At 42.1% G+C, this 12,511-nt stretch overlaps 1 protein-coding gene across 1 annotated transcript in view; it reads right to left on the bottom strand.

Moving 5' to 3' along the window:
• Positions 1–2,829: 2,829 nt before the first annotated feature.
• Positions 2,830–12,511, bottom strand: part of USP7 (ubiquitin specific peptidase 7) — a 70,607-nt gene continuing 60,925 nt past the window's right edge. The window contains exons 27-31 of the mRNA XM_080353793.1: positions 10,891–10,990; positions 9,945–10,064; positions 9,258–9,329; positions 9,068–9,158; positions 2,830–6,244 (exon numbers count right to left, since the gene is read on the bottom strand). Coding sequence (XP_080209919.1) covers positions 6,138–6,244; positions 9,068–9,158; positions 9,258–9,329; positions 9,945–10,064; positions 10,891–10,990 — 490 coding nt within the window. The 3' untranslated portion in view covers positions 2,830–6,137. The remainder of the gene's footprint in view (positions 6,245–9,067; positions 9,159–9,257; positions 9,330–9,944; positions 10,065–10,890; positions 10,991–12,511) is intronic.

Genomic DNA, 12,511 nt, shown 5'->3' with positions numbered 1-12,511 from the left:
TTTCTCTCTGATCTTCTTCATATGGGACCTACCCCTGCAGGGCTGTGGGTGGTACAGTGTAGGTCATTATTTATTAATGAAACACTACCTTATAAGACTGTCTTTACTCTATTGTACATGAGGTAAGAAAATAAACTTGCTATTGTTAACAATACTGGCAAAACATCTCCTGTCTGCATTGCTTCTATGACCCTTTGCATCCAGAGTGCAGATGCAGGTCAGACTGGGACACCCTGGTTACTTTCACAAACCAAGAACCAAAAGGCAAACATACAAAGAAGAAAAATCAGCAAGCACGGCTTGAAAAAAGTTACCAAAACCAGGCACTCATTTTACCTCTCTGCCTTCCCTCTGCGGGGCATCATCTCCCAAAGCAGGACCTGCTGGGCTTTACACTTCACAGAGAACCTTTATGGTCCTCATCCGAAGCCACTTGTCTTATAAAATCAAGTCTCTGCAATTACTTGCCCAGAGGGTGCCCAGACCCTGCTAAACACTGACAGCAGCAGCTGGAAAGGTAAAGGGCAAAATAGAACAAACCCCAGTTTCTCAATGTTAGTAGCGTGGCTGTTGCGGGCAGGCGGGATGTGCGGCATACACCGCCGCGGTTTGTTGTGACTGAGACCTGCCCACGCTCTGAAGGGCCTGCAGATACTACGTACCCTGTTTCCCCAAAAATACGACAGGATTTTATAGTAATTTTTGCTCCAAAAGATGTGCACTTTTCTACATATCTAGCTGCCTGGACACTATTTAAATTGACTTCTTGAAATGGACTGTAACTAGGGTTTATTTTTGAAGTAGGGCTTATATTTTGAGCATCTTCAAAAATCCTGAAAAAAATCCCACTAGGGCTTATTTTCGGGGTAGCTCTTATTTTTGGGGAATCAGGGTAGTTAAAATAACTTTAAAACTCGTCACTTAGCCTGGCATTACGTTCGGTCAAGCCCTTCGCTTTAGCTACTTGGTGAATTAAAGCCATAAAAAGACAGTTGAGTCCCTAAGTAGCTCCCGGTAATAGCGGCTATGGATCCTCTCAGGGCGGATTTTCGGCCGGGCGGGCTCGCCGCTCTGCGCACCCGGGGACGCTGCTCACCGAGCGGCGGAAACGTCCCGCCAGCAGCGCACAGCGCCGGCCCGGGCTGCCTTACTGCTGGAGCGACACACGGCCCACCCCTGCCCTGCCTCATTTTACACAAAAGCACGACCGAGCGCAACTTTCAGTGGCAAAACGGACCGCACCGCGCCGCCCGCCCCCTGGCGGGAACAGCCCGCGGGACAGCCGCACCGCGGGCCGTGCGGGGACAGCCGCACCCCGGGCCGTGCGGGGACAGCGGCGGAGGGCGCTGCCACAGCCGAGGGTTTTGCTTCAAATATGAGAACTGCCGTCTTCAGACTACAGAAACTCCCGTCGTTAGATCATAAAACAAGTGGGAAAAGTGTAAGTGGATTAACAGAAGTAAAAACTGTTTAACAACTGTTCCCCAGGCAAATCAAAGCACTGCACGGAGCCAGCTCACACCTGTGCCGGAGTGGCAGCCTGATCGCCCAGCCGGGCAGGCACCACAACTGAATTAAAGCCCCATTGCCCTGCTGAGGGAGAGCAGCAAAACCGCGGGATCCTGTTGAAGAAAACCTGTAGCAGCCAAACACAAACCCTTCAGACTGTTCCACACACCTCCACGGAGCCTGAAATGGGACTGGGTGCCAGAGGGATGTCCTGTGACAAACCACCGACCGTCCCCAGCACCCGAGCACAGGGGGTGCCAAAAGCACGTCACCTGGAAACAAACTGACCCTTACCTGTTGGAATTGGTTTTATATTTTATTCATTTAGACACAGGCGTGGTGGTGCTATTTCCTGGGTGACGTGATCTCTACACACTGACTCCATGGCCCTACGTGAAGCCCAGAGCCACCATCTCCGGGCACCCTCCACCCAGCAAAGGTCCCACAGCAGCCGTCACTAGGGACTAGGGTCACTGACCCACCATCAGACTTCAACCTGATGGGAAATAACATCACAGTGGTTCAATACACAAGCAGCCAAGCAGGCGTCAGCTCAACAAGCTCTGCAGCGTTTCACACATTTTTAAAAACAAATGTTACCGTTTTTCTCCATTTTAAAATCTGGTTGTGAAAGAGCAAGCTATGAAGTAGTGGTGAATAACACATCAAGCCGGATAACATGTAGGAGGAAAGGTGCACAAGCAAAAACACATGAATGTATACCTAACAAAGAAATCATATATAATTTAAGACATGCAGAAGACATTTAACAGAAGTAGTTAGAACATTTTTACACCAATATTTGGAGGCACAATAGTTCACGCAAGCATTTAATAAAAAATAAAGGCTTCCAGTTACAGCCTCGTGGTTCACAAATACCATTTCCTGCCCTGCTTGGTACACAGCTAATTTCAATGTCACCTGGGACAGAAGTTGAGCACAACTTAGAAGCGAGATTCAGGCATATCACACTTGAGTATTTTCCCCTTTTTTTGACCCTAAAGACCAGGCAGGTTAAAAGCCAGCACTGACAGCACACCGCTCACACCCAACACTGATGCTCTTCGCCTCAAAATCCAAATGCTCGTTCAGCTCCTCTGAGAAAAAACGAAGAGTTGAAAACCTGGAAATTATACAGAAGTCAGGATTTACCTTCTGGTCCAGCTCTCCCTGCACGATCAATGTCCTTCTTCACACAGTTTGGCTGAGTTCTGCAAAATTTCTCTCTTTGATCTAACCCAAATCACCCTGACTTCTGAGCAGCCCACTAGCTTTTGCTCCCAATCTTTCCTAAAATGAACAAAAGACACCTAGGCAGTGTTTATCCTCGCCCGCTTTATTTACACTACATACACAGTTGCTACAGAAAATTATTTCTCACAAAGGATGTTTAAATAGCAAAAACGGCGTAGCTGAGCCCTGGGCCTGCAGCCGGCGCAGAGCCTGTGGCTGGTCCAGGCTGTGGGGGGGTGCTGGGGGGCGCCTTGGGGTGCCAGGGGGTGCTGTGGGGTGCCAGCCCCCGGGTAGATCTGCTCTGCACCTCCTGCGCTCGGGCACAGCCCCGTTCCTTCCATAGTGTCCTGCCGCAGCACTCGTGTCCCGGTGTCACCGAGCCTTCTGCTGCAAATGGTGGTGTTGTTGGCTGGCAATCTCTAGTCGGCAACAATTCCTCTGGTGTGACTTGCCTGGATTTCACAGAACGCTTTGGGCTCCTTTAGGATAAAAGGCACTAGGTGAAGCTACAGGAACAACACTTGCAGTTTTTGTAGGGAGAATTCAGATCATGTTGCTCTGATCCTGCACACCGTGACATTACATCCTTATTGATGAACACTTACACTATCATTAACTTAATAATTCATTATTATCCAGATAATTCCAAAAATCAGAATAAGGAATGGAAAGCGCAGTAGTTCTGAAGACCATATTCTTGTAAATTTTTAGAATGAACTAAATGATACCACACCTGAGAACACCTCCTATTGTCCTCTTCATAGGTGTGTTTCCCCATTTGAATATCAAGTTACTTCTGCCCTCCGAAAAAATTCCATTAAAAACTTCAGTTATTGAAAATAATGCACACAGAATGCTTTAAAGTATCGTCCTTTCAAAACTAGTGTTGGAATACACAAATACTGAAGCATGTAAAGACTAGTAATCTAAAACTCAAAAGTCATCCCAAATTTACTTTGTTAGCAGTATTTTCTTCTGAAATAGGAAGTACAGTGATTTCTTAAGATACTCCCTACAAGCTGCCAACATCCCATAAATTAATGTGAAGACAGTGGCGTTCAGATACAAGCTCAGTTTTGGATCAGTCTCCCACAACATTAAGTTCACAAAATATACTCAGGGCTTACTACTGCTGAGCAGAGCCTCCGATTTTACAGAAACATTTTGAGTACAATCCCTGACATTTATTGAAAGCCTGTAGAGACAAACCAAGTGCTGGTAAAAGCACCACGTGGATGGTGGTGTAATTCTGACACGTTGGATGCAAATACAAATAGAAGAAAAACTTTATCCACTTAGGGTATGTCATTTAAGCACTTCCCTCTACCTGTAACCTGTGCACTCAGATGAAAACAAAACAAAACCAAATAACCAAACAAACCAAAACACACCTAAACAACTAGTTTGCCTTGACTGGAAGTAAGAGCCAGTTAAAAGCACTGCAAGATATAAATTGAAAAGAAATGCAAACATACCTAAGACTTGAGTGATTAATACTAAACCTAAAGGAACAGAATAGATCTTAAAATTCAATTTTAAAATAGTTGCTGCCGTTTTAAGTGATCACCAAAATCCACCTCAGACAGAAGCGTAAAGGCTGTCACGCGTACACAACCCCTGCTACGTGTTTACTGATGGGTCTGGGAAGCTCCTGAGCACTTTCTGTTTTTTTATGAACACATGAGAGTGAGAATCTATTCCCCTGTTGAGAGCGCTTACCTTTAGAGACTCCAGATTTCACTTTGCACCATTTATAACATTAGACTTGAGAATCTGGACCACAAAATTTCATACAGGCAGAGCCAAGTCCACCACAACGACAACTTAATTGTACATGGCTCCTTCCTGGAAAACCTTTTATTCGTTAAGCTCAAATGTGACGAGCTAGGACGTAAAAAGAACAACCAACCAAACAAAAAACCCCAAACCAAAACAACCCTCCAAACCCCAAACCAATTGAATAGAAAACCCCACAAATTTTCCAACCAATCTGAGGGTTATGCAATTCTCAACACTTAAAAAAAAGCCTCCACCTGTAGCAAAACTTTCACAAATGAAAACATTTCGCAAAACTGTGTTTCCAAGGAGGGGAGAAATCTTCTTTAACGTCCACGTCATCACTCACCGAAGAAAAATTTTATAGAAAATTTTATTCAACATACAACATTTTCCAGCAAAAAAAGGCAATATACAGGAAGAGTTGTTGTACACTGCGGCTACAGAAACAAAATAAAATACTGGAAAAGAATGTAAAATTAAGTGTGAATTGCTGATTCTATCTTTACTGCACTCAAAACTAGACACGCGGCTGGCATTAGCTCCAAAATAAAAGGAAGCGGTTTGGGGACTGAAATAAAACTACACACAATGAATATCAACATCAGTGAAATTCACTTGCAGACTCACCCAACAAAATTAACCTCCAAGTGTTAAATTGTACATGTTCATTCTTTAAATATACAATTTCATTTTTTCTTTTTTTCTTCTTTTTTTTTTTCTTTTTTTTTCTTCCTTTTTTATACAAAGTCAACAGCTTACTAAACACTAGTGAGCATGCCCTCTGTGCTAAAAGGCTATTTCCTGTGTTTTCCCCATCTCTTCCCATGTTAACTAAATTAACGATATTTATAATCCTTTCACTTGCTTTTGCCAACTTTCGAGTGTCATTCTGTTTGCCAGAAGATGGCATAATAAATCACAACAGTATTTATCAATGGTTGAAAATTTAATAAAAATACCCAAATATCTCATTTTAGGACTCGGGGCATCCACTCGGCAAAACGGGATGCAAAGTAGTGACTAAATTAAACGAAAACTAATTTATTAAAAAAGATTCTATGCAGCTGGAGGAGACAAAAATCCCGAATAAGTGCCAACAATGTACACAATGAAGTAGAGATTGCTATTTATTGATGATGTGAGGTTTTTTTGCATTTACAAATGCACAAAAATGTCATTAAAGTATAACTGAAGGAAATAAATCTGATGTGAGTCTAAACATAAGACTTACTAGCTGCAGTGATGGTGGGAAGGGCAGCCAGCCAGCTTATGCCATCTATAAACGTACTACAGACAAATAGTTTGCCAATGTCAACTGTTCTACTAAACTCTTCCCTCATTATGCTGACAATTGCCTTGCATTACGTTTACCATAAAATAACTCTCATTGGCATCCAAGCTTTATAAAAACACCTTCATTTTGCTCAAAAAGGGCAGTCAATAGATACAGAGAAGCCAAACTGAACAGCCTCAACAAAATAAAATTAACATCAGCAGCAAATCCTCTTGCTGAAGACTTCAGATATAGTGCACGTGTACCAAAGTTCTACAGTTGTTAAAAAGGTGCACACACACACTTAGTTTTGTCGCTCGCCTTGACGATCTGGTTAAGTAAGTCAGTTATGGATTTTAATAGCTTTTTCAAGGTAAGTGTAGCGACTTCTCTTTGGGGCTTTATTGAAATGGTCAAGCCCTAGCCACGGCCTTGGATGAGACATGTTGCCTAGAAAAGAAAAGAGAAAAAGAAATAATGAGGTTTTAAGACAAAATTGGAAAGATTCCTTTAAGCGACCTGCACCTGTGGGCCCTGTTCAGCATTTGCTGGGAATCAGCGGCTGTGGAAGAGAACGGTCCTGCAGCCCACAGCCAGCCCAGGCTGCCTTGACCGCTCCTTCCCTTCCAGTAATTTATTTTACAGCTGTTTCTGGATGGGGCAGCTGGTTTTTCTCCTCTTCAGTCACTTACAGAGTTCACAGCAGTGAAGTGTGCGCTAAAGCAAGAGAACTACTGTCACAATTTATGGCCACAGGAGCACTGGAGTATCAGCTTTCACCAGAGCCGCTGAGCCCATCTGAAACAGGGAGGCATTCACCATCTGACAACCTACAGGATTTGCCATAAGCTTCCTCTGCTGTATTAAGTTATTCTTATCACCTGGTTTAAGTGGGAATATTTGTCAAATACATGTAAAATGCAAATAATCAGTTAATTAAGAAATCATGTAACTGACCTCTATTTTCTGAGAAACAAATTTAGCCATACTCAGATTGTAAAGAAAACATACAGATATTTTTTTCTGTTCAACCTAATATGGTTTTATCTACCACTACTTTTCAGGAAAAACCACAGTCCGCATGCTTCTTGCAAATTCTCTTTTAAGATGTCCTCAGTGCAGAGCATCAAGTGTTCTTTGAAGTGAAATGATAAAGGCAGAAAGTAAATAGGCCGCCAGCGAGAAACAGACACTCCTACATTCAAAGCCATCGACTGCAACCACTAAAGCATAAAACACTTGACCTTTTTGGTTGCCTGCATCTGCATTTTTGGATGTTTTCTTCAGTCAAAACTATTTGTCTTTGTGTGTGATGGAATGGTCAATGTCAAATATAAACGAGAACTGCCAATCTGGCTGCGATCACTTGAATGTCTATTAAGGAAAGAACTGAAGACCCACAGTGTTAGCGCCAGCACATTGCTCGAGTGCCTCTCTGCAAAAGCAGAGGGACACTTTTGACATCAGCCATGTCGGCCAAATTAGAGAATGCTGAAGCTCCTGTTCAAACAGTCCAGTGTGTGGTAAAATCTGGTACTCTAGAAACACACAGGCCCTACACCTTGAAATACTATTTAGATAATAAGAAGGCGCTGAAGCATCGTGTTATCACCTCATAGAAGAATTTCAGGAGGGGATGAATCTATCAAAGTGATTTATATCAAAGGGGCAATGTCCTGTGAACTCTGAGATTAAACCCCTTTACTCTCACATTCTCTATAACTTCTACAAACAGTTCAAGTTCTCCCTTTTTCAATTTCTGCCAGGTTCTATACTTTTGACCTAGTTACCTGTTTAGTCTTAACATCACTTTGGCAATACTGGCTCTGCTTTACTCAGAAATTCTGACAGTTTGTTTCAGACTATTACCTTTCCCTTCCCACTCCCAAAACGATGACTCATGGAATAAAATCAGGACTCTGCCTTCTCTGAGCACACAAGGGAAAGTTTATCTGTCCATGGAGGAATGTCCACCTCCGAGTCTGTCACCCAGAGAACACTCACAATTAGTGCGGAACAAAAAAAGCCCCTTCAGTGACCACTGCTCTGCTTGGGGATGACCGGTGCAGATGCAGACATCCAACATTTTGGCAAGTCCCCTGATGTTCACAGCCATGAACCATAAACTTGGCTGTGTAACACACCAAAATGAGAGGACTTTTTGCTATGTTCCCAAAAGTACTCATTAATGGTATTGGTCTCTCTGTGGGTTTTCAAATAAATGGACAGTTACAGGATTTCTTTACAACTGGTACACAAATCCAGAACACAGCTTGAAAAAATCAGAGCATGTTTGGCCCTAGCACAACCTGCCAACAAAAAACCAGAGCTCATAATTGTCAGAAAAATACAACTGCAGAGAGCAAGCTGTCCTCAATCTCACTTCCAGCAGACAGCGCAGCTCACAAAAAGGAACACTGAGCTAAGCCAGGGGAAAAAACCCCAGTGAATTCAAGGCTTTCAACAGAGCCCCGGTGGCAGATTGAAAGGTGCCATTCCCAGCTGAAACTCTCAAAAGATGACTGTGGTGGAACTGCTGAAGGATTGGCCTGGTTTCTCCTACGTGTGCATTCCTCAGAGAATCGAGCTTTAAACACCAGTCAAGTAAACAAGCTGGTAGGCCATCCATGGGCAAATTCAGAACAGAGCTGCATTTGTAGCTTGAGGAGTCGCCTCTCATGAAAAGCAAATCTAAACAGCATCCTATTCAAATGTAATATTCTTATTAGATTCATCAGATTCATTGAAGATATCAAGAACGAACAAAAGAGTCTTCAACGAATTTGAGAATTCAAGTATCTCTTTGCAGCACACTTGAAATAAGAAACTTATGAGAATGCACCTTAATATTATATTTTTTTTAGGAATAACACCAGCACATACACCAATAACAATGTGAAAAATCAAACGTACTAGGGAGCAAAGGGGCAATACAGATAACATGCAGCTGGTGTTCTGACTCTCTTCTGTAAAGTATGTTATACTGATATTCGATGCATTTGGTCACTCAAATGTAAACTTTTAAATCACAAGGAAACAGATTCAGCTATTTTCGTGCTATAAAATACCTGTTGTCAGACTAACATACACACTTAGCACTGTTAAATGTGCACACAAGTGTCTGTAAATACTTGCTTAGTTACTGCACATGATTTATTTCATGTACACAGAACAATCTGTTTCTGCATTCCGAGTTAGGGATAATCACATTGTTACAACTGCCAGAGAAGCTTCATGAGGTCAAAAGAAGAGTCATGTTGTCTAAAAACTCACCAGGTTGGGGCTCAAAATCTTTCAAGTTCACTTCATACTCATCTTCATTGAGATATTGGTGTCGGCCCATCATTACAATTGCAAATTTAAACTATGAAAAGGAAATAAAATCAGGTAAGATATTGCACTGAAGTAAAGCCTTCAAGTCTAATTGCACAGCATAACTTGCGGGTGGTTATGAGCTATGTACCTTTTCAAATTCTTTTTCTTGTATATCCAGCATTGTCTGAATCCGCTTCATAACTTCTCTGAAGTGTTCACCCTGATAATTGCAACAAGATTTTTAATGTTAAAAAAAATAGGAAAAAAGAGATGCTGTTAATATTTCCTGCTTCAGGCTTCACTTAAAATACGTTGCCTTAATTTCTCAGTTATTTACAAAATAACACAAGTTATGAAATGCAAAGTCATCTTAGAAAATGTTGAAGAAAGCAAACTCATTTTCACAATCGTGTCTCAGCAAGAAACCAAGCGACCACGGCTGAGCCACTTCTGCCAGCAGGTTTGCGTGGCAATTGCTGAGGTGGTATCAGAAAGAGGATTCGGCATTTGCTGGGGGTGGTTCTGTGGGTCGGGGTGGTGGTGAGGGAGGGGGTGCTATTGCTTTGGCAGTATTTCAAGTCCTTGGCTGATGCTGAATGCCTACTTTCTCTAGAATGTATCTATATTGCACAGGGTCACTGAAACACTAAACCATCTGTATATGCAAAAGAGAGCAGAGGTGGTAAATGATTTAACCATAAAAAGGCAGAACCTTTTATAGAGAGGCAATATGTTCCCATACAATTTTTATATTAATCAATTTCTTTGACAGTACTTTAAGAAAACATCATTAATATAAACCCAGGGGGAGAAAAAAGGATGCATAGTGCTTTACCTGGTGTATCCTCAGCAAGAATGGAATTCCAAATGTCCCAAAAACCTCTTTGTGGAAATGTGCCACTGTGATTAGCATCTCATTTTCTTTATCTATATCTACCTGGTCCAGAGGAATTTCCTAGATGAAGACATAAAATTATTACCGCAATCAGCTAAAACTTCGCCATAAAGTGACTTACTAAGTAACTAAAAGCATAGTTGATGCACTCTTACTGTTGTAAAATAAGTCTATTTAAAAACAGAACCACCATGTTGTTTGACAGAGTCTTTTCACAAGGGCCATTCACCCCGGCATGACAGCATTTCAGCTTCGCTACCCACTGAATACCTTCCTGGCGTCCCCAAATGGCTTTTTTGATGCGAAATCTTCCACCAGCTGTAGCAGCCGAGAGCAATATCAGAGACCTCTTGTCTCTTCATTACAGTTTACATTGGAAATTTTTAAAAAATATTTCTCATCTTTGAGGCAAGTTAACAGATTTGAATGATGAAATGTTTAGAGAAATCAATGTAAGTATCAAAGTTTGGCTCAAGAAGCTCAAAGTTAACAGAAAAGGAAACAAAGTCTTAAAGAATACTTCAGTTTAGAGTATGAAAGTGAGTTCTAAGCATAAACATTTATACCATGAGTCCTCAAATAAGCCTTGGTATTGTTACGAAGGCAGCAAATGTCCTATGGACAAGCCCTTGCCAAATCTCCATGTATTGTTAAAATAAACATACATAAAAAATTAAAGAATGAAATAATGATAGGGAAGCAGATGGAACAAAGGAAACATTTTAGAAGTATTGTCTTTAAAATACATACATATTACCATGTAACCTAGCTTGCTGCAAGTATCACAGTATTTGAAAACTGGAACCCAGAAAAGGAGAATTACCCCTTGAGAGACTTTTTCTCTCAAAGTCAATTTTTAAAGCTTCTTAAAGGAAGTAATACATACCTCTATTCGAAACGTTCGACTTGTTGCAGGTGACAAGCACTCTAACAGCTCATCTTCCTGATGGACACCAATTATTTTGTAACTTACAATTTCTAGCAGCCTTAAACAAACAAACAAACAGGAAAAGCATTAAAAAAAAATAAGGTAAACAAACAAACCCAAACAGACCAGTGCAACATTTCTTTCTTAAACCTGCGAACTAGCTGAAGGGAAGAAGGCAGAGAGTCGTGGTCAATGGGGCAGAGTTTAGTTGGAGGCCTGGATCTAGTGCAGTGCCTCAGGGGTCAGTACTGGGGCCAGTATTATTCAATATATTCATCAAAGATTTGGATGAGGGAACAGAGTTTACTATCAGCAAGTCTGCTGATGACACCAGGCTGGGAGGAGTGGCTGACACTGGAGGCTGTGCTGCCATCCAGAGACCTGGACAGGCTGGAGAGTTGGGCAAAGAAAAATTGAATGAAATATAACAAGGGCAAGTGTAGAGTCTTGAATCTGGGTAGGAACAACCCCAGGTTCCAGTATAGGCTGGGGAATGACCTATTAGAGAGCAGTGCAGGGGAAAGGGACCTGGGGGTCCTGGTGGACAGCAGGATGACCATGAGCCAGCACTGGGCACTTGTGGGCAGGAAGGCCAATGGTACCTGGAGTGAATTAGAAGGGGGGTGGTCAGTAGGTCAGAGAGGTTCTCCTCCCCCTCTACTTTGCCCTGGTGAGACCACATCTGGAGTATTGTGTCCAGTTCTGGGCCCCTCAGTTCCACAAAGACAGGGAACTGCTGGAGAGAGTCCAGCATGGAACAACAAAGACGATTAAGGGAGTGGAGCATCTCCTGTGTGAGGAAAGGCTGAGGGAGCTGGGTCTCTCTAGCTTGGAGAAGAGGAGACCGAGGGGTGACCTCATTAATGTTTACAGATATATAAAGGGTGAGTGTCAGGAGGATGGAGCCAGGCTCTTCTCGGTGACAACCAATGATACGACAAGAGGCAATGGGTGCAAACTGGAACACAAGAGGTTCCACTTAAATTTGGGAAGGAACTCTCAGTAAGGGTGACAGAACACTGGAACAGGCTGCCCAGGGGGGTTGCGGAGTCTCCTACTCTGGAGACATCCAAAACCCGCCTGGACACCTTCCTGTGTAACCTCATCTGGGTGTTCCTGCTCGGGCAGGGGGATTGGACTGGATGAGCTTTCGAGGTCCCTTCCAACCCCTGACATTCTATGATTCTGTGATTAGTGTAGTCAGGATGTAAACAGATGCTACTGCTGTACTTGTAAAACTTCAAGTTCAATTTTAGTAAAAATTAAGCTGTAAAGTTACAAGAGGTTAAATTAATTATGGCTTATGGTAAAAAAAAGGGGTGCCAGAACATGCAATTACATAACAAAGGTCTTTAAATTGAATTCTTTTTTAAACTCTCTTAATATGACCTCACTTCTAGCTCGTGAGAAGTGAATAGCATGAAATGCTTGAATTGGAAACAATTATCAAATTGTGAGTTAACAAATGCAACAGATGAAGTTTATGTACCTTCAAGGATATAATTCATGAAATTCAAAATAAATAATTATATAAAATTTATATTCGTAGTCAATAATAACTCTCTTAACAACATGAACG

This window comes from Nesoenas mayeri (assembly GCF_963082525.1).
Source record: "Nesoenas mayeri genome assembly, chromosome: 15".
Classification (NCBI taxonomy): Eukaryota; Metazoa; Chordata; class Aves; order Columbiformes; family Columbidae; genus Nesoenas; species Nesoenas mayeri.
This window is presented reverse-complemented; position numbering and strand designations above follow the sequence as displayed.